General features: G+C 42.7%; 1 protein-coding gene across 3 annotated transcripts in view; it reads right to left on the bottom strand.

Annotated features, from left to right (window-relative positions):
• The window catches only part of megf6b (multiple EGF-like-domains 6b), an 83,008-nt gene that overhangs the window by 31,663 nt on the left and 30,656 nt on the right, over window positions 1–20,689 (bottom strand). For all 3 annotated transcript variants that reach the window (XM_077603516.1, XM_077603515.1, XM_077603517.1), the window contains 9 exons: window positions 19,765–19,887; window positions 11,825–11,947; window positions 7,304–7,429; window positions 6,820–6,942; window positions 6,128–6,250; window positions 5,913–6,050; window positions 3,832–3,954; window positions 2,129–2,251; window positions 1,887–2,057 (listed from right to left, as the gene is read on the bottom strand). In XM_077603516.1, coding sequence (XP_077459642.1) covers window positions 1,887–2,057; window positions 2,129–2,251; window positions 3,832–3,954; window positions 5,913–6,050; window positions 6,128–6,250; window positions 6,820–6,942; window positions 7,304–7,429; window positions 11,825–11,947; window positions 19,765–19,887 — 1,173 coding nt within the window. The remainder of the gene's footprint in view (window positions 1–1,886; window positions 2,058–2,128; window positions 2,252–3,831; window positions 3,955–5,912; window positions 6,051–6,127; window positions 6,251–6,819; window positions 6,943–7,303; window positions 7,430–11,824; window positions 11,948–19,764; window positions 19,888–20,689) is intronic.

Here is a 20,689-nt window from a genome sequence, read left to right as displayed (position 1 = left end):
GCTGCTCTCAGCATAGAACTGAATGAGGCGCTATGATCCGTGATCCAGCCTGTGTCAGTGTCTGTAGCCATCTCCGCGATTGAAACGGAGAGCGAAAGTGCACATGCGCCACAAACCCGCGCGACTGAATGTGAAAGATCAACCCGAGACTCATTCCAAGTGGAAAAACATATTACAGAGCCCCAGAGATGTCTCTTTCAAAGCCTGCCGTGAAGAGAAAGGTCGGTGATGAGCACAGACAGTTTCAAGAAAAGTGGGGAGTGCAATATTTCTTTGTTGAACACGGGCACCCCGACGTGTCTCATTTACACTGAAAAAGTTGCGGTGCACAAGGAATACAATTTGAAACGTAATTGTACTATGAGACATGCTGAGGAGTACGAAAAATACCAGGGAGATGAGAGAGCCAACCAGGTTGCCAGTCTTAAAACACGTCTTCTGAGGCAACAGGATCTCTTCAAGAAGGCTACCAAAGACAGTAATGCAGCAGTCAAAGCTAGCTATGCCGTTTGTGAGTTGATTGATCCTGTGCTAAGTGATCCCAAATGGCTCATGGACTTGGCTTTTCTTGTTGATATCACACATGAGCTTAATGTACCGAACAAGAAGCTACAAGGCCAGGGGCAACTTGTCAGTGCTGCCTATGACAATGTGAGAGCATTCTGCACTAAACTTGTGTTATGGAAAGCCCAGCTCTCTCAGACAAACCTTTGCCATTTCCCAGCATGCAAGGCTCTCGTGGATGCAGGCACACCATTCAGTGGTGAGAAGTATGTTGAGGCCATTTCGAAGCTACAGGAGGAATTTGATCACAGATTTGCAGACTTCAAGACACACAAAGCCACATTTCAAATTTTTGCGGACCCCTTCTCCTTTGATGTGCAAGATGCCCCTCCTGAGCTTCAAATGGAGCTCATTGACCTGCAGTGCAACTCTGCACTCAAAGCCAAGTTCAGGGAGGTGAGTGGAGAAGCAGACAAGCTTGGGCAATTTTTGAGAGAGTTGACCCCCAGCTTCCCTGAACTTTCCCGAAGGTTCAAGCGGACCATGTGCCTTTTTGGGAGCACATACTTGTGTGAGAAGCTCTTCTCCACCTTGAACTTCAATAAGTCCAAGTACAGGTCCAGACTTACTGATGAGCATCTTCAAGCTCTACTGAGGGTCTCCACTGCTTCCTCCCTCAAGCCAAATGTGACTATGTGAGAAGAAGCGCTGCCAGGTCTCTAGCAGCAAGGAGTAGGCAAAAGAAGCCGTGTTCAGAATATTTCATGTTCAATGTTCCATTCAAGTTCAGAAAGTTAAAGGTTAAAGAGCTGTTAATACAGACATTTGAAACGGAATAAAAATAATTCATTTTCTCTACTTAGCCAGCCAGTGTATATCTACTGTATGCTCATTAGTATTATTTGGTTTTATATTACTGATTGATTTATTTTTTATTCATCTTTAAGTTAATTTATTTAATTCATTATTTTTTGTTAAAAAATAAAGATATTTGATAACGTTGGAAAGTTTTATCAGTGCTTTTCTTGTGGAAATCCTGATGCGGCCCAGTCTCACCCAGACTCGGCCTCTAGCGGCCCCCAGGTAAATTGAGTTCGAGACCCCTGATTTAAAGATAATGAATGGATTAAAAAGGTTGTTACAAATCTTTTTTTCATAACTAGATTTAGGATGGGTGAGAGGGGGGCAGGTGGTCCATATCCTTAAAGATGTTGAATAGAGTTAACAAATTTTACAAAGGCAGATCCTATTGGCTCTTCAGCAAATAACATGCTCAACATATTGATTGAGGGTTGGAAAAAGGATTGGTATAAGTGAATGTGACTCTTCGTAAATAGTCAGGGCGATGGATTAGTGAAAGATATAACTCAAGGAATACGCACCATACTTCTCGGCTAGAGTATTCTCAGCCCTCAGCTTGCTATCGTCATCCTCATAGTCATCGTAGCGCTCTAGAGGTTGGCTGTAGTCTTGTAGCAATGTGAGTTGGGGACGAATCAGAGGCAGCTCAGCAGCACCCCCACTGTACAGGGCCTCAACTGTGTTGTCCATAACTTTGTGAAGGGAAGATTGAAGGTTAGGTTTGGTGTCTACACTTACCCACATTTTGACAGAAAGTACTCACGGATGCAGGAGATGTGATCCTCGTCCAGACGAAAGCCTCGCCGGCAGAAGCAGGTATAAGAGCCGCCAGTGTTTTGACAGGCGTGATCACATCCACCGTTTGCTGACAGACACTCATTGATGTCTAAACAATATGAGAAACACATTTCAACACACTGTCCAGGTGAGAACACATCTAATATTTGCTGCCCAAAGCAAAATTATGAGGCAGGGTTTGCTACTTTGGGAAAAACTGAATCCGCAAAAAAGCCTAATTGTTGGGGTTATTCTGGGATATTATTATATCATACCTGTCAACCTCTGCCGATAACTGCCCTTATAAATGATTATGATTCCCCTTACAAACCCCAAAAAAACCTTACAAACACCATACGAGTCGTACGGTGTTTGTAAGGTTTTTTTGGGGTTTGTAAGGGGAATCATAATCATTTATAAGGGCAGTTATCGGCAGAGGTTGACAGGTATGTTATATATCATTTTTTAATCATTATATGTATATGAGCTTTATTTCAATTTGGGACCGAGCAAGCTCGAGGTCACTTTCCATGGCAGCTGGCTCCGAGGACATTTAATTGCTTTTAGGACTATTGACCTGACAGATCACCAAGTTCCGGGCCAAGGACTGTTGATCTGAGTTTGCAATGAAGATCTGTGAAAGACTCTTAAATTGCTTTGACTTGGATTCCGGCAGATGGCGATAATCGAATCAACTTCCGAAAATACTCGCATAATGTTTCAAAATACTGCCGCTCGGTTCACCTTGTATGAAAATTATTATGCTTACTTGTGCAAATTCTTACGCAGTTGTTTTTGGTTTCTGACCTGATATGCAATTGTTGTGGCAGTTGGTTTTTGACCTTAATTGTGTTATTCGGTTAGATTATGCAATTGTTTGAATCAGATAACCTTAAGTGTTTTGATTATGCGCGACCTTAATTGTGTTATTCGCTTATGCAATTGGATTGAATAGATAACCTTGTAATTGTTTTGATTCGATGTCTTAAATTGGCAGGAGATGAATTTGGTCCTTTAGAATGTCACGGTGGCGAGGACGAGCCAGGACGATTCTCACTTGCAAGTTAACGTCGGAGATGTACCTGATTGAAGCCTCCCTTGTATTGTTTATATTATATTTAAGTATACCTATTAATAAACCTATCACTAATGGTTTACAAACAACATTTAACAGTGGACAATTGGGGAAAAAAAGAGATTTTATTATCCCTGCCCTGTAATATCATAAAACTTTTCTAAGAATCTGTAAGAGTCTCAGCATATCTGTTAGATATGTTACCATATCTGTTAAAAAACGGAATCGTTATTCATTATAATTCATCAACAAATGCAATGATAAATTCAGCATCCATATCACAAGTCTTAAAATAAAGAAATAGAAACGTCAAGCTCATTGGAGTAGTTCCAACGTTAGGTAGAAGTGTACTATAGTTTGACGAGTTCCAATTTCAAATTGTTTTCGAAATGATTATACCAATCCTACACGCTGAATGAGAAAGGAAAATGGGAAATTGCACTAAAACACCTAACTACTCAACCTTTGGAAGAGCTCAGGTTCATCGTAACATTCGGAACAAATTCTTGTTTGGTAAATATTGTGTCTAGATATTGCTGTTATATATGAATGTCTAAATTTATCAAATACATTCAATATTCCTTTTGTTCTAATGTGTGGAATTTCCAACATACCATCACAGCTGCATCCGTCCGAGCTGAGACGGTAGCCTGCTGAACAGTAGCACTCATAACCTCCAGGATAGTTGGCGCAGTTCTGCTGGCAGCAAGAGCTCCGCTGACCACACTCATCTACGTCTGCCAAATCCAAAACAAGCAATAAAATCAAATTTTACAATCTGATTTCTTAAGGCGCCATTTAAAAAGATAAATGTGAAAATGATATTAATTGTGAACTTTTAGAAGTCTAATGTTAGTTAGTCAAGTAAATGAGTAGAAGCAATATTCATATGAAACATGACTCTGTTATCATACTTGATATCAAACGCAGCCCTATGTTTCTTGTCAGAATGCCAATACCAATTTCCAAGTCTTCAAGCTACGAAGGATAATTTTTCTTTGTCCAAGTAAAAACCCAGTTGATTTTGAATGACAGCCAACCCAGGGTGGTCAATGTAACAAAATTACACATTTTTTGCAGTGCTTATGTAAGTAATGAAAAGATTATTTGGGGGGGGGGTCTTTAAATAATTAGTTTATTTTGCCAATTATGCCACTGTGAGTTTTTTTTTATTAAAAATGAGACACAGAGAATGGAAAATTTGAGTTTCTTTAAAGGCTGTTTATTCAGAAAACAGAGTTGAACAGAAAAAGGTAGGGAGAGTTAAGTCTGGGCTTCCCTGCTGACGCTGCTGCTTCCCCCTCCCGACATCATTACAGTAATACTTTGACGTATGAGTGCCTCAACATACGAGGAATTTGAGATACGAGGAAAATTCCAAGCAAATATTTGCCTTGAGATACAAGACAAATTTGAGATACGAGCATACTAGTACGCGAGAGACTGTTTATGATAACAGTGCACTGTCTTTCTCGACACATCTCCCTAGTGAAAAGATATCTACGAGCACTGGGCCGTGCAGGTTGCATTTTTACTGTAGATAGCATGTCGACAAGCTGCGAAAAAGCAAGTGGAAATTACATGGACTTGAAAACAAAGCAAGCATCTGAAAAAGACACCAGCGAAACCCTTCCAAGCGAGTCGTGGCTGGTTTGATAAATTTAAAAAACAAGAAGCAGGAAGTTCCGCCTCGAAAGCCGCGGTGGAATACAATAACATCTTTCCCTCGGTTATCGCACAAGAAGGTTTAAATTTAGAGTAACATAAGATTAAAACTTATTTTTAAGTGTGTGTGAATAGTAATCTAAGTTCATTTAAAATAAATTTAAAGTTTACGTTATGTTACGAGCGCGTCGGTCAAGTCTCTCTCCTGTCCTTTCTTTCTCTCTCTCTCTCTCGTCCGCGCCTTCTGTCGGTACTTAGCAATGTCACATTTTTCGTATTGAAGATCATAACCATTAGATGGGTATTTGTTACTTTGTGAGTAGGTGGTGATTTAGCACCAAGAAAAATATGTTTTTTCAGAGGGTGGGAATGAATTAATTTGTACTTAGTTCATTTTTATGGGAAAAATGTATTTGAGATACAAGTAAATTGACATACGAGCTCAGCACCGGAATGCATTAAGCTTGTATCTCAAGGTATTACTGTACAGGTAAATGACCTAATCATTACGGAAGAACAGTTGAAGCAGAGTGCCTTTGAATCACTCAGCAACAAAATTGCTACTGGTTCTAGTGCGAGCAATGTAGGGCAGAACTGCACATTGAACTCATTCATTCATTTGCTGAACCACTTATCCTCACATGGGTCCCGGTGAGTGCTGGACCCTATCCCATACGACTTCGGGCCAGAGGCAGGGGACACCCTGTATCAGTGGCCAGCCGATCGCAGGACCCAAGCAGACAGACAACCATTCACACTCACACCCATACCTAGGGGCAATTTAGAGAGTCCAATCAGCCCACCATGCACATCTTTGAAATGTGTGAGGAAACCGGAGTACCCAGAGAAAACCCACGCAGGCCCAGGGAAAACATGCAAACTCCACACAGGTGGACCGACCTGGATTTGAACCCAGGATCCCAGAGCTGAGAGGCCAACACATTTTTTTTATTATAGCAGTGCAGTTTACAGTATAGTACCCCCTATATTCTAAAACTACAGTAATTATTTGGGTTTTGGATTTTCTTACCAATGCATGTTTTAAGGTCTTCTTGGAGGTGGTAACCTTTGTTACAGGTACAAATGGGCCCACTGTTGGATTGCTGGCAATGCTGCGAGCAGCCGCCATTTCTGTGCTCGCAGCTGTTCACGATCTCCATCTCGATTCCTTTCAACACAGTCAGCGTATTGATAGTTTATCGGGACGTGACATTGTATTGCAGTTTGTGTGGAGTCAAAACTCACTGTAACACTGTTTGCCGTCTGATCCCAGCTCATACGCGGCATTACATTTGCAGGTGAAGGAACCTTGCGTGTTTTGGCAACCATGAGTGCACTTGGCTTCTTCTGTCTGACACTCATCAATATCTAATACAAACAAATGATTTCTTCCCAGTAAATCACATGCAAATACCTTCAAATCTTTCTTTGATTAGATTAAATTCGATTTCACTAAAATAATACTGTGATCCTTCACAACATCGCGCCTTCAGTACATCACGTTTTTTATTAAAAAAGTTCATAAAAATTTCAAGAGCCACGCGGAAACTCGCAAGCGGAAGACAGGGAATAAAAAAAATGGCACGTTGCTGCACGCGAGAGGTCTGTATGCTGCGAATATATAAAAATAATTGTTTTCTTGTGTGGAATAAGACACCCTGCCCGCGAGGAATAAAAGAATGAACCAGCATTATGAGGGATTTACGTTGCAGATACAGCCATGAAGCTGGCATGACGAGAGGACGTCAACATATTAACCACCACAGATTGATGACAACATGGTCGGAGCCATTGAATTTGGTAATCGTTTTGACAGTGTCATGTCCCCGGGGAACATGGTTAAACGCCTTCTTTACGTCCACAAAGCACATGTAGTAGAGTGTTTGGGCATATTGGAAAAGGGGTTAAGTTAGAGAGTTGTGATCAGTGGATTTTACCTTCACATGTCTGCCCGTCCTTGGCTAGAATGAAGCCTGGCCTGCATTCGCAGTGTGCATTGCCGCCATCGGCCTGACATTGATGCATGCACCCTCCATTATTTTTGGCACAGGGGTTCTGCACTGTAAGGTCAGATAGTTAACAATGATTGCAAAAATCCAATATGCTTCCATTATGAGCAAATCACACCAGCATTTAAGTATTATTCCTGTTCAAGTTAATTTAGGAATGGTAACCATCTGCTCAGAGAAATGAAATGAAGCAGCCCCAAAATGCTCAAAATTTGCAGAATCAATTTCAAATAAACTGATTTATTTTAAATGCCCAAAAAATATTTAAAAATTTTGCCATTTCGATCCATCTGGTTGCAGCACATTCTGTCACATAATTACATTTGTCTTTTTGCCCCATGTACACAAACTAAAAAAATGTTGATGGAAAACAGCACAGCCATGATTGACTCTTTAATCCAGGTCGACTTACATTTACAATGCTTGCCATCTTCTGTCAGCTCGTAATTTTTCTTGCAGCGACACTGGAAGTGAGCAGTAGACTGCTGGATGCAGTAGTGTTCACAGCCACCGTTACTAAGGGCACATGAGTGGACAGCTAAAAGGCAAAAAACAAAACAAAACATTTGAAAAAAAATGGTGAGTCAGAAAATGGTAAACAAAGAAATTCACTGTAAAACATTACATTAATGGCAGAATACTAGCAGCTGTAGTTGCCAGAATTGTGCAGTTAAAAGAATTCAGACAAATATATTGCTATAAACAGAACTACATTTTAATTGTTGTTTACAGCGAACAATTATAAAAAGTATACTGTGATCCTTCACCATTTCACGGGTTCAACATTTGCGGCTTCGGTTCATTGCAGATTTTTATATTAAAAATAAAAAAAGTTCATAAAAAGGTCAAAATACAGGCTGAAACTCGCAAGCGAAAGACACTTACCTGTCTTTATCTATAATCCTTATAAAGTGTGATTTATGGGTGTGTGTGTGTGTGTATATGTTAAGATTCTCTCGCTACGTTTGTCCAAACCGTGCAACATAGAGTTTTTTATGGTGGCCAGAAACGTCTGTCGGATCCTAATAGACGAGTGATTGAATTTCTTCACCATCTCCAAGTGTGTAAACTCAACTTTTATTTGTTACAGCTGAAAGCAGAGTTGATGTATAATGTGCCCTAAACGCACCAAGTGGCTGATTGGTCGTAACGTAGCACGCCTTTCCACGTCATTTACAAACGTCGTTTTGGGAAGAATGTCCGCCAGCGAGTTTCTAAGTGCTCCCCGGAACACTTTTTTGTTCTGTCGTGAAAAGAGTTAGAAAGCATCCACCCATCCATAAATCATGTTTTATGTTAACATTCTCACGCTATTTTTGTCCAAAGGTTGACATTATGGTGGCCAGAAACGGCTGTCGAATCCTAATAGACAAGTGATTGAATTTCTTTACCTTATCTAAGTGTGTAAACTCAAGCTTTGAGCATTTGCGAGTATATTATCGATGAGTATGCCTGAGCAGAAATGTGTCAGCTTGCTGCTCTCTTGTGGTGGTTTTAAGCATTACACACGATTCCAAAATTCATACTTTCTTCAGTGCACACGGGAGTGCTTTTGATTAGTCATTTCCGCTTAAAGTTAGTTGCATGAAGTACGCAACAGCACCGCTATTGTGTGAGTATTTATTTTCGTCATATTCTCCACAAAGTACGTTTTCCCAGTAAAAAAAACATAAATAGTAATATAAGTTGTGCACCTGGTAGCCTCCCAATGAGTCATCACCTTATCATGGTGGTGGGGTTTGTGTCTCCCAATGATCCTTGGAGCTATATTTAATTAAAGATTATTGAAACATAAGTTGGCTTAGTGGTGAGTGGTAATGGCTTCGGCCTCATAGTTCTGAGATCGAGGATTCAAACCTAAACTGGTTGGACACTGTGTTTGCCCCTACATGAGTGCGTGACCGGACGTTTCGTCAAAAGATGTTTGGTCGACCGGACGTTTGGTCGACCGGACGTTTGGTCGACCGGACGTTTGGTCGACCGGACGTTTGGTCGACCGGACGTTTGGTCGACCGGACGTTTGGTCGACCGGACGTTTGGTCGACCGGACGTTTGGTCGACCGGACGTTTGGTCGACCGGACGTTTGGTCGACCGGACGTTTGGTCGACCGGACGTTTGGTCGACCGGACGTTTGGTCGACCGGACGTTTGGTCGACCGGACGTTTGGTCGACCGGACGTTTGGTCGACCGGACGTTTGGTCGACCGGACGTTTGGTCGACCGGACGTTTGGTCGACCGGACGTTTGGTCGACCGGACGTTTGGTCGACCGGACGTTTGGTCGACCGGACGTTTGGTCGACCGGACGTTTGGTCGACCGGACGTTTGGTCGACCGGACGTTTGGTCGACCGGACGTTTGGTCGACCGGACGTTTGGTCGACCGGACGTTTGGTCGACCGGACGTTTGGTCGACCAAAGGCCCGGTCGACCAAAGGCCCGGTCGACCAAACGCCCGGTCGACCAAAGGCCCGGTCGACCAAAGGCCCGGTCGACCAAACGCCCGGTCGACCAAACGCCCGGTCGACCAAACGCCCGGTCGACCAAACGCCCCGGTCGACCAAACGCCCGGTCGACCAAACGCCCGGTCGACCAAACGCCCGGTCGACCAAACGCCCGGTCGACCAAACGCCCGGTCGACCAAACGCCCGGTCGACCAAACGCCCGGTCGACCAAACGCCCGGTCGACCAAACGCCCGGTCGACCAAACGCCCGGTCGACCAAACGCCCGGTCGACCAAACGCCCGGTCGACCAAACGCCCGGTCGACCAAACGCCCGGTCGACCAAACGCCCGGTCGACCAAACGCCCGGTCGACCAAACGCCCGGTCGACCAAACGCCCGGTCGACCAAACGCCCGGTCGACCAAACGCCCGGTCGACCAAACGCCCGGTCGACCAAACGCCCGGTCGACCAAAGGCCCGGTCGACCAAAGGCCCGGTCGACCAAAGGCCCGGTCGACCAAAGGCCCGGTCGACCAAAGGCCCGGTCGACCAAAGGCCCGGTCGACCAAAGGCCCGGTCGACCAAAGGCCCGGTCGACCAAAGGCCCGGTCGACCAAAGGCCCGGTCGACCAAAGGCCCGGTCGACCAAAGGCCCGGTCGACCAAAGGCCCGGTCGACCAAAGGCCCGGTCGACCAAAGGCCCGGTCGACCAAAGGCCCGGTCGACCAAACGCCCGGTCGACCAAACGCCCGGTCGACCAAACGCCCGGTCGACCAAACGCCCGGTCGACCAAACGCCCGGTCGACCAAACGCCCGGTCGACCAAACGTCTTTTGACGAAACGTCCGAGTGCCCATGAGTGTGTGCGTGAATGGTTGTCCTTCTCCTCGTATCCTGCGAATGGTTGGCCGCGCAATTCAGGGTGTCCCCTGCCGGGTGCCCATAAATGGCTGGGATAGGGGTCCACTTCACATTTTTTGAGAGCATACTTAGCATTTTTTTCCTGAGGGGCATCTTCACACCTTTACTGGATCCATCTGCAAAGTCTCACAGAAGACGTAACCTGGGAGTTGCTCCCGACGTGTATGCTAATTATGGGTGGTGCATTCAAACATTTTGCCTTGCAGGCATGAGGGGTGGAAGCTATGTTGTTCTCAAAAAGCAAGGACATGGATGAACAGTTTTAAATGTAAGGTAGGATCGCTGTTGTTTGAGGGTAGAGACAGGTTTCTATTATATATATATATATATATATATATATATATATATATATATATATATATATATATATATATATATATATATATATATATTAGAAACCAATGAGTTTGTTCTAAAAAGTTATAAGTTCAACATTGTTTGTGTGTTCTCCTAGCCAATTATGAAGCTGACAATGTGCAGGAGCAGATGGATTTCATTCAGATGTCATCGGTGAGCAGGAACTCTTCCCATTGCTGGATACAAAACTGGCTTAGACACTTTCATGCTGTGTGTTTTCACGGCCAACGTCTGCTTGAATTCATTTCAAGGCAGCTGCCAAAAAATTACTAGCTTTAGAGTGCAGAATCTATTCCCATTTAAAGATTTGATTCAATGTAATGCATCAATTTAATGTTCTGGTTAACTTGATCAAATATTGGTGAGTATATCTGCTTTCACATGCTCCGATGTCAGGTCATTGTTAATTTGCATATTTTCTAAAACCTTTAACAAAAGACTCGAAATTGTCCATAGGTGTGAATATGAACATGGATGGTTGTTGACCAATGTTTCCTAATATTGGCTTGCGATGATTTCCCTAAACCCACAATTCCTTAGTAACCTGCTCCCATTGACCAATTTTACCTGAGATCATCCATCCTAACTGCAAAACCAAATGTGTGAAACTGCCTGAATTAAAAAAATTGCAAACATTACAGAAAATAGATAGGGTTAAAGACAGATATGAGTGATGAGGGTTGAATGACGTATCCCATCTGACTTCGGGCTAGAGGCGGGGAAAATCCTGAATTAGTGGCCAGCCGATCGCAGGGCACGAGGAGACCCACAATCATTCACGCTCATACTCATCATACTCATACCTAGGGGCGATTTAGAGTGTTCAATCAGCCAACAATGCATGCTTTTGGAATGTGGGGGGAAACCGGAGTACCTGGAGAAAACCCACACAGGCCCATGGGGAAGTAGTTAACTCCACGCAGGTGGACTGACCTGGATTTAAACCCAGGACACCCGAGCAGTGAGGCCCATGCGCTAACCACTCAATCCGCCAGGCCGCTGCATTTTGATTTTTACTTTTTATTTGTTTGTATTTGTGATCATGTACCATAATGCTCAAGGCACAAGGCAACTTTCTTGCCTGAAAAGTAATAAATAATGTCATTATTTAAATTGAGTATGTAAGGATTTAAGAAAGAAAAGGCTATTAACAATTCAATAAGCTTTGATGTATACAAACCAAATTTGTGTACATCTCCACATGTTATGTACTTACGAAGACAGGTCCGGCCATCGACATGCGAGCGAGATCCTATCTGGCATTTGCAGTAGTAGGAGCCTCTGGTGTTAACACAAATGTGTTGGCAACCGCCATTGTGGACCCGACATTCATCAATATCTACAGTGGAGAAGGATGAGGGTGAGTTTTGGAAGGAGAAAGAAGAAAGAAGAATTGAAATCACTGCAATGTCACTAAAGCCTGTCATTAGGCAAACTAAATTGAGCCACTGAGTTGGACGAATGGCGTACAGCAGAGTTTGGGAGTCAAAGTCGAGTAAATGATGAGCAGTCTAAGTAAGCAAGAAACTGTGATGCAAATTAAGCACAACAAATTCCCCCATATGGTAGCAATTAGTGTATATTTAAATACTTCCCGTGTGGGTAAAGCCAATTCATGGAAGTATGCACTTTCCATGCGGCCACATCAGAATTTTGGGGAGAAAAAATAAAAAGAATTGTGTGGTGTTTTTCATGTGGGGGAAGCAGCAGCTAGCCAACATGACCGCATTATGTTTTAAACTGTCCTTCCCTCTGAATAATACAGGGGTGGCCAACTCCGGTCTGTTTTCCATGTCTCGCTCCTTTACCACACCTGAATCAAATAATCAACTCATCAGCAAGCTGTCCAAAAGCTTGATACCGATCCCCAATTATTTGATTCAGGTGGAGGGAGATATGGAAAACAGACCGAATAGCGACTCTCGAAGACTGGAGTTGGCCACCGTTGGAATAATAGCATTAGGTGTTTCTTAATCTCCCAAATTTAACAGACTATAAAAACACAGGTCATCATAACCACACCAGCAAGATGGAATAAGAGCTTGCTTGTTTCCAACAATAATGCTGGGATCACAGTTCTAACCCTTGAGTTGAACCCACCAAACTTCTGTTCATACGATTAATGCGATACAGTGTGTGGGGCACAAAGAGGTATTTAATCTTTGTGATTCTTTGTGTTTTGTAGCCAAACATCAGCCTTGATTCATGTGCAACAGCTGGCAGAAGTAATTTCATCACTTTTTTGTGCATGCTGCACGCTTTGCTATGGTATGAGGAAGAAAAAAAAACAAATCTACTAACCACAAGTGTAGACGGCATGCTAGCACACAAAACATCCTTCTCAGTTATTTATTTATCATACACAGAAAAGATGAAAAAAAAGTCTGAATATCGTTTGATGTATTTCCAAGATGAACAAAAATCATTATTTAAAACATACGAGCATTTTTTCTTGTAATGCAGTCTTTCAAGAAAATATTCACTGGCCAAAGCATGTTTTCATTGCACATTGATTTCATGTAGGAATTTCTGAAGATGCCTATCCAATCTAGAATTCGGCCACTAAAGCTTCGCTTACTTGCAGCCCTGTTGTGGCCATGGTAACCATGGAAATAATACGGCCTCCTAAAGAAATCACAGGGAAAATTTGCAGCGGATGCAAAAATTGTAAAATTTTAAAGAGTATCAGAAGGACCATCAAACATCTTGACGCTGAAACCATGATGCAGTATTTCCCCGGAGGATTTATAAATATACAGTTAATCCAATTTAAAAACTAAGTGAAAACTCCAGTCAAAAAAATCATGATGAAAAATGGGAACGCATGGAATGCCAGTGGGATTATCTCTCGTTCAGTCTAAACTGCCGCTGGAGTTTTCACCCCTTCTATCTTCCTCTTACATTCACCCTCCCAACGATCCAGCATGTATCTCACAGGAAAGAACCAGCCCCCTCGCGGTCAGCTCTCGCAAAAGCACCTTTAACTCATGACACTTCACTTGCAGCTATGCTGTAAATCCAGTAAAAGCTAAGGACATACCGTATTTTCACGACTATATGGCGCACCGCATTTAAAGGTGCAGTGTCAGTAACAAGTGCTATTTCTGTGTTTGACACACACACAAGATGCACCGCATTTAAAGGCGCAGTGTCAGTAACGAGTGCTATTTCTGTATTTGACACACACACACAAGATGCACCGCATTTAAAGGCGCAACCAGGCATGGCAAAACATACACCAGCTTAAACATACGGACACACGCTAAAACACGTTTTTAAAAAGGCAACGGAAGCAAAACTGAGTTCAGTTGTACTTTATTTAGCCATTTTACAATGTACTCACATTTTTTGATCAATCATCACCCACAAATCCATCAAAGTCCTCATTTTCTGTGTCCGAATTGAACAATTGTCCAAATGATTAATCAAAAACGCTGGGTTCCCTCTCTTCGTTGTCAGAGTCACTGTCATTGCCATGTGGCTCCACAGAAATGGTGCTGGCTTTGGCAAAAGCTCGAACAACAGTGCAAGCAGACATGTTCGTCCAAGCGGCCACAATCCATTCGCAAATAGTGGCGTAACTAGCCCGGCGCTGCCTCCTACTCTTCGTAAACCTGTGTTGATGCCGATGTCCAGCGGTTTTCAAGTATCTGTTGTTAGTGCCTTTAACCACAGTGCAAGCAGACACGTTCGTCCAAGCGGCCACAATCCATTTGCAAATAGTGGCGTAACTAGCCCGGCGCTTTAGTTAAGCCTCTGGCAATGACGGCAAGCTCAGTGTTCATTTTCGTGACTTGGTTTTTCACCGCTGCTTCAGGGGGCCTTAGAAACCAAACCGAAATTGTTTTGCAATAAACACATGCCCGCACTATATACGGGTACCTTGTAGGGGCGTGCCTTTAGCGTCTGACCCCACCCACGTCCGCCTTCTCTCTATATAAGAAGCGTGTCGGCAAGAAGTGTTCTCAGTCAGGCTTTAGAGCTTCACACGGCGCTCCGCATTATAAGGCGCCCTGTCTAGTTTGGAGAAAATCTAAGACTTTTTAGTGCGCCTTATAGTCGTGAAAATACAGTATTTGAGTTTTCACTTTAATTTTAAGTTAACTTTCACTTGTAAATTTCCGTGTACATTGGTCATATATTTTCTCACATGCAGTAGGCCAGTTTTGCCATGACGTCTGTGTACTTTTTTTTTTACATTCTTCTGAACACTCCAAAAAACTCAACGTTGAACCAACATAAACAAATCATGGAAAGCAGTTCCACATGGTTTGTGTCCTTTTAACCTGGAGCACACATTCTAACATTAGACAGTTGTATTATTCATTCTTTCATTTTCTGAACCGCTTTATCCTTATTGGGTGCAGTAAACATTGAATGACCAACACCAGCGAGTGCACAAAGGACTTCACACATGGGAGCCTCCGCGGAGATGAAGACCATCCCCAGTGGGTAGGGAGGTGACAAACATGCAGTAATATGCAAAAAGTGCCAGACAACAACCATGAAACAGAAGCACAAATGAATATTTGGGGAACGCCGTTCAGGCCCCCCGAGTACAGAGACAGTGCCTTCAGTCAGGCAGCGCTCAGTCCCGAAAAATTCCCAGTAAAATCCATCAGTGCATGGGGCCCAGAAAAGGCACCACAGCCCCGGACTGACCCTGCCCTCACCAGGAAGAAGGAAATCCTAAGCAAGGCCACAAAGGCGACATTAGGTCACCGGGAGACACCAAAAGCCCCAGAGTGCCATAATACAACAGGCAAAACGAGAGTATGTGCAAGCATGGAAGGCACACCTCCCTGTGAACTGCATCAGCTCGGGCACGTCGATGTCGGTCCAGCACAGACCAGCTGCGCCAAAGCCTACCTATATATGTGCCAGAGAAAATGAAGCCCCCGCAAGTGATGGCCACAAGCCTTGCAGGGCCATGCCAATTAAGACACCGTAACAAGAAGGTCTGAGATGGACCAGAATGGATTGACCTTAACGCCCAGGCAAGCTACGTGAGCGAAAAAGGCAAACTCAATCACAATAGCCCAAGCGCATTTTAGTACGTGTATCGGCTATTCGGTAAGGATGATCAGAACCCTTCCCCCTGCCCGGCAAGAGGGGCAAGCTAGAAAGCCCTCATAAACAGTGAAAATTAATAATAAAACAGGTAAAGGACAGTTCATTCAGTGCTTACAGCACCGCCTCTGGCGGTCAGAAGGGAAAAAAAAGAACTAAAAAAATGAGTGAGGCTAATTTCAGTCTCATTCAAAGATCATTTGTTTCTATGTTACTTTTTCAAAGGCTGTTTTAGGAGCAAGAGGTGAGCTAAAAACAAGAAAACCTATCACTGAGTCAAACTAGATGAATTTGATATATCCATTTTTAGCAGTGGGAGAATCAAATGAGACCTCATTCTCTCAGAAATTTTGATAAGGGGTAGAAGCTAAGAGTGAGAGCCTAACTTGAGAAGAAAATCGATCATTTACGTATGCTTTTTGGGGAAGCAAACCAGGAGCCAGGTGTTCAGAGAAAAACTTCTGATGAGCTAGTATGTTTTTCTCTTTGATACTATTGGGTATGCGGACAAGAATGCAGGCTATAAAATTCACCAGAAGTCTTATTCCATGTTTCCAATCTAAACTTCTGAAAGCGAAATGAAGCCCCCTACCCCGTGTCCTCTAAAGTCAATACACAGACATTAGTAGAGTTAAAACCGAAATCTGGCAAATAGTTCAAAGTGCAAACATGACCAATTGCATTGTCTGACAGGAGATCAGCATTTGTTCTATGCTAGACTCTGATTAAGCAGTTTGATTGTGTGGTTTAGCAAAAGGTGATTTAAAAAAAACATCTTATACAAGTATCTTTAACAAAAATTTCACTGTTAGTTCAGCTGCTGGTGTGCTGGCAAAGCATCATTCGCAAAACCGCATGCTCGCATCGGAGCAAGCTGTAAAGCTTTTTTAGCGTGACAATTGAATGAAAAGGTGATCAAAACTGACTGGGAGGGATAAACTTTGCAAGTTTCTAAATGTTTTCTGAGCCAAGAGCAGATTTCTTGGTCCTTTGATATTATCGCTCTCCAGTGAAAAGGACACCAGTCTAATGATGTTTTAATATTTTTATTTATTTATTTACCCAACACATTCATTTACTGTAAAACGTATGTCTTACGTCTAAAACATTGAACCTGCCTCTTTTTAAATTTTGTATTATTATTTTTCGTATACTAACACTCAAATATTTGTTTAATTACTTGTTGCCTCTATTTACCATGTAAAATGTCTAACATGCACTAAGCATCTTGCTTGGTGTGTTTGCTCTTAGCACAATATAATTTATCTCATCTCATCTCATTTTCTCAACTGCTTTATCCTCATTAGTGTCACGAGGTGTGCTGGAGCCAATCCCAGCTGTCTCCGGGCCAGAGGCGGGGGACACCCTGAATTGGTGGCCAGCCGATGGCAGGGCACAAGGAGACGGACAACCATGCACACTCACACCCATACCTAGGGGCAATTTAGAGTGTCCAATCAGCCTACCATGCATGTTTTTGGAATGTGGGAGGAAACCGCAGTACCCGGAGGAAACCCACGCAGGCCCGAGAGAACATGCAAACGCCACACAGATGCACATGACCTGGATTTGAACCCAGGACCCCAGAGCTGTGAGGCCAACACGCTAACCACTCGCGTCACCGGGCCGCCTAACGTAATTTGTATGAACAATTATTATTATACTAAAACCTTTTACATTTCCGCATTAGTCAAAAAAATACGCCAAAATCATCAAATTCTCACTGAAACAGATAGAAACAAGTAAAGTGTCAGCACTCCTGTCCCGAAGCATGACTTCCCTCTAGTGTCTAGTGGGCACATGGATATTTTCTACCATTCATTCATTCATTCATTCATTTTCTGAACCTTTATCCTCACTAGTGTTGCGGGGGGTGCTGGAGCCTATCCCAGCTGACTTCAGGCCAGAGGCGGGGAAAACACCCTGAATTGGTGGCCAGCCGATCGCAGGGCACGAGGAGACGGACCGCCATTCACTCTCACACTCATACCTAGGGGCAATTTAGAGTGTACAATCAGCCTACTATGCATATCTTTGGAATGTGGGAGGAAACCGGAGTACCTGGAGAAAACCCAAGCAGGCCCAGGGAGAACATGCAAACTCCACACAGGTGGACTAACCTGGAACCCAGAGCTGTGAGGCTGACATGCTAACCACTCAAGCCACCGGGCCCCCATTTTCTACCATATAATTAAAAATATCTTATCTCCGGTTTTCCGTGGTCTAACATTGCCAAGTAAAAATGGGTTATCCTGAGTGACATGTTGCACTCTTTGAGAAACAGTTTACTTTTTTAAGACACATTAAACATTTTACGTGATTGATCCCACCTGCGTGCTCATAGGACTCAGAGAAGGAAGCAGAACAATTTGTGGGGTATGAAAAGTGCAAACAAACGGATAAACCAAAAGGTAAAACTCAATTAATAAAATATCATATTGGCTGCTTTTTGATAATACATTTTTGGGTCATCTATGTTCTTCTGTTACAGTTCCTCGACCAAAGAGGTGGAGGGATTTTGTATTGTCATACTCGTGTGTGTGATTGTTATATCTGTTCATTGGTCAAAAAGGAGGAGAGCCAAATAATTTATTACCCTACATATGCTTAAAGAGCAGCTTATCAGAATTTGTTCATTTTAGAAATCAGACACTATTTTCAAGTTTCATGATAATATAGAAGAAAACTCCATATGGGGAAATTCAGTTTCATGGGGACTGTTGGAAATATTATTGAGGGGTTTTGTTTAGACATTTCTACTAATATACCATGCAAAAATGTTAATCCACTGAAAGAATTGGAATCTTAAATAGTTGGGAAACAGAATACAATCCATGTAAAAAATATATATATAAAATAAAAATCAATTGATTCCCAACTCTGAATTCTAATTCATCAGGGATTTTTCACTTGCTTCTGCTTCCCTACAAATGTAGGCTGCTAGCTAACAGCTTGGGCGAAGTGATAACTAAAAGTAACGCGCTGTCAGGAAAGAGGAACACCCTTTTGGATTTTTGCGACGTCAGCATTTTTAAAACATGTTGATAATCTCATCACTATAGTCAAAACAGAAGCGACAAACACTCCAAGATGTCTTGCACCAGAAATACACATGAAAGCACCCAAGTTTTTTTTCATTTATTTCTTTTCCAAATGGCTTATCCTCACAAGGGTCAAGGGGGGTGCTGGAGCCTATCCCAACTAAATATGGGCACCAGGCAGTGGACACCCAGAATTGGTGGCCAGCCAGGAAGCAGGGCACAAGAAGACAGACATCCATTCACGCTCACTCATACCTAGGGGTAATTTAGTGTTAAAATAGCCTGATGTTTTTTGGGATATGTGAGCAAATCCACGCAAGCCCACGGAGAACATGCAAACTCCACACAGTGAGGTTGACCCGGGATTGAATCCTGGACCCCACTTAAGTTCTTATTTAAGAAAACTTAAGTCATGATAAACATTTTCATTCTTTACCAATCTACATTATTGAGTTGAACGTAATCATATTAGTCTTCGTCCATGTTCTCTAGTATGTTCAAACATGCACAGTATTATGTTTCTTCACTTTGCAGATTTCTAAAACCTGACAACCCCTGTAGTTGTTTTTTTTCCGAGTGGCTATCATTTCCATCTGTGACAATGTTTCCATCTACATTTAACTTTAATTACCATGGAGCCGATAAGCTGTTTTAATCGTCTGCCAGCCAATCATTACTGATAATTCTGCCTGATCAAACCCAACCACACACTGGCATGCTTTCATGGAAAAGGAAAGGAAAGGAAAATATCAACCTCTCAAGAAGTGACAAAAAAAATCGACCAATTCTACAGCCAGAAAGCATCATTTTGAACTAATCCAAAATATACGGGAAATTGTTTGAGCGATTTTGTCTGATTTCTACCAATTTAGAGACATTTACAGTGTTCTAAACAGCAACATAAAATGTCAGCTATGTTTTGATGGCTTTGATTGGTAAAACATTAAACTAAAAACAATGTTTTACAAAGTGAGAACCTTGCCAAACCCTGTGTGTATTACTTAAAGTACACACAGTGTTTTATGTCATATAAGCGCACTCTCACCTTGACATGTTTTGCCATCTTGGTTCAGTTTGAGCCCAGCAGGACAGCGGCAGTAAAAACTTCCAATAGTGTTGCAGCACTGAACTTCACATCCGCTGTTGGTCTCCTCACATTCGTTCACATCTACAGGAGGAACAAAAACAAGCATTAACATCGTGATTGCTAAATTGAAACCAGATAAGCCACTGTGTGGTTAGTTTTTTTTTTTTAATTATTATTCCAAGGCAAGAACAAGTGCCAAACAGTTAGGGCTGCTCCAATGTCAAGAGTTCATTTTAACAGTTCGCTGGAAATTGTCGGAAAATTTTATTCTGTTAAAGAAATACTCAAAAATTGATCTCCCTTTTTTTAATCTTTTTGCTCTCCACCAGCTACATATCATGCCAGACTTGTCATCAAGTCCACAAGACCATATCTTTGGCTTCCAGACAGTCCATAATGACGGTCTTGCTTCAGGTGCTGACAGTGAAGCATGAGTCACGATTTTACAGGGCAAATTACAACTAAAGACAGGAACCTTTATTAATCACTGGGAAATGCAGATGTATTGAAAAATGTCTTTTGAATGAGTATACTTTATGACATTGGGCAACATTATTAAAAAGAGCTATTTGACTTATTCCAGGAGCACCTTCCATTTACACCATCTCTAAGGGAAAAAAAGCTTTCAGACTAAAAAAATTCTATACTAAAGCTTGATTTACTTAGGTACCAAACAGCAGTTCACAGTACCCTCCTTTTATGGAGTCCTCAGAAGGGGTGCTGGAGAGTATTAACTGGGGGGGGGGGGGGGGGGGGGGGGGTCGGGGGGGGAGGACTTCAATGCTCATGTGGGGAATAACAGTTAGACCTGGAGGGGCGCGACTGGAAAAAAACGGCTCCCTAATTAGTACCTGATAAGAGTTCTATTGTTGGACTTCTAGGC

This window comes from Stigmatopora argus, chromosome 6 (genome assembly GCF_051989625.1).
Source record: "Stigmatopora argus isolate UIUO_Sarg chromosome 6, RoL_Sarg_1.0, whole genome shotgun sequence".
Lineage (NCBI taxonomy): Eukaryota > Metazoa > Chordata > Actinopteri > Syngnathiformes > Syngnathidae > Stigmatopora > Stigmatopora argus.
Note: the sequence above shows the minus strand (reverse complement) of the source record. Positions and strands in the feature narration are given on the sequence as shown.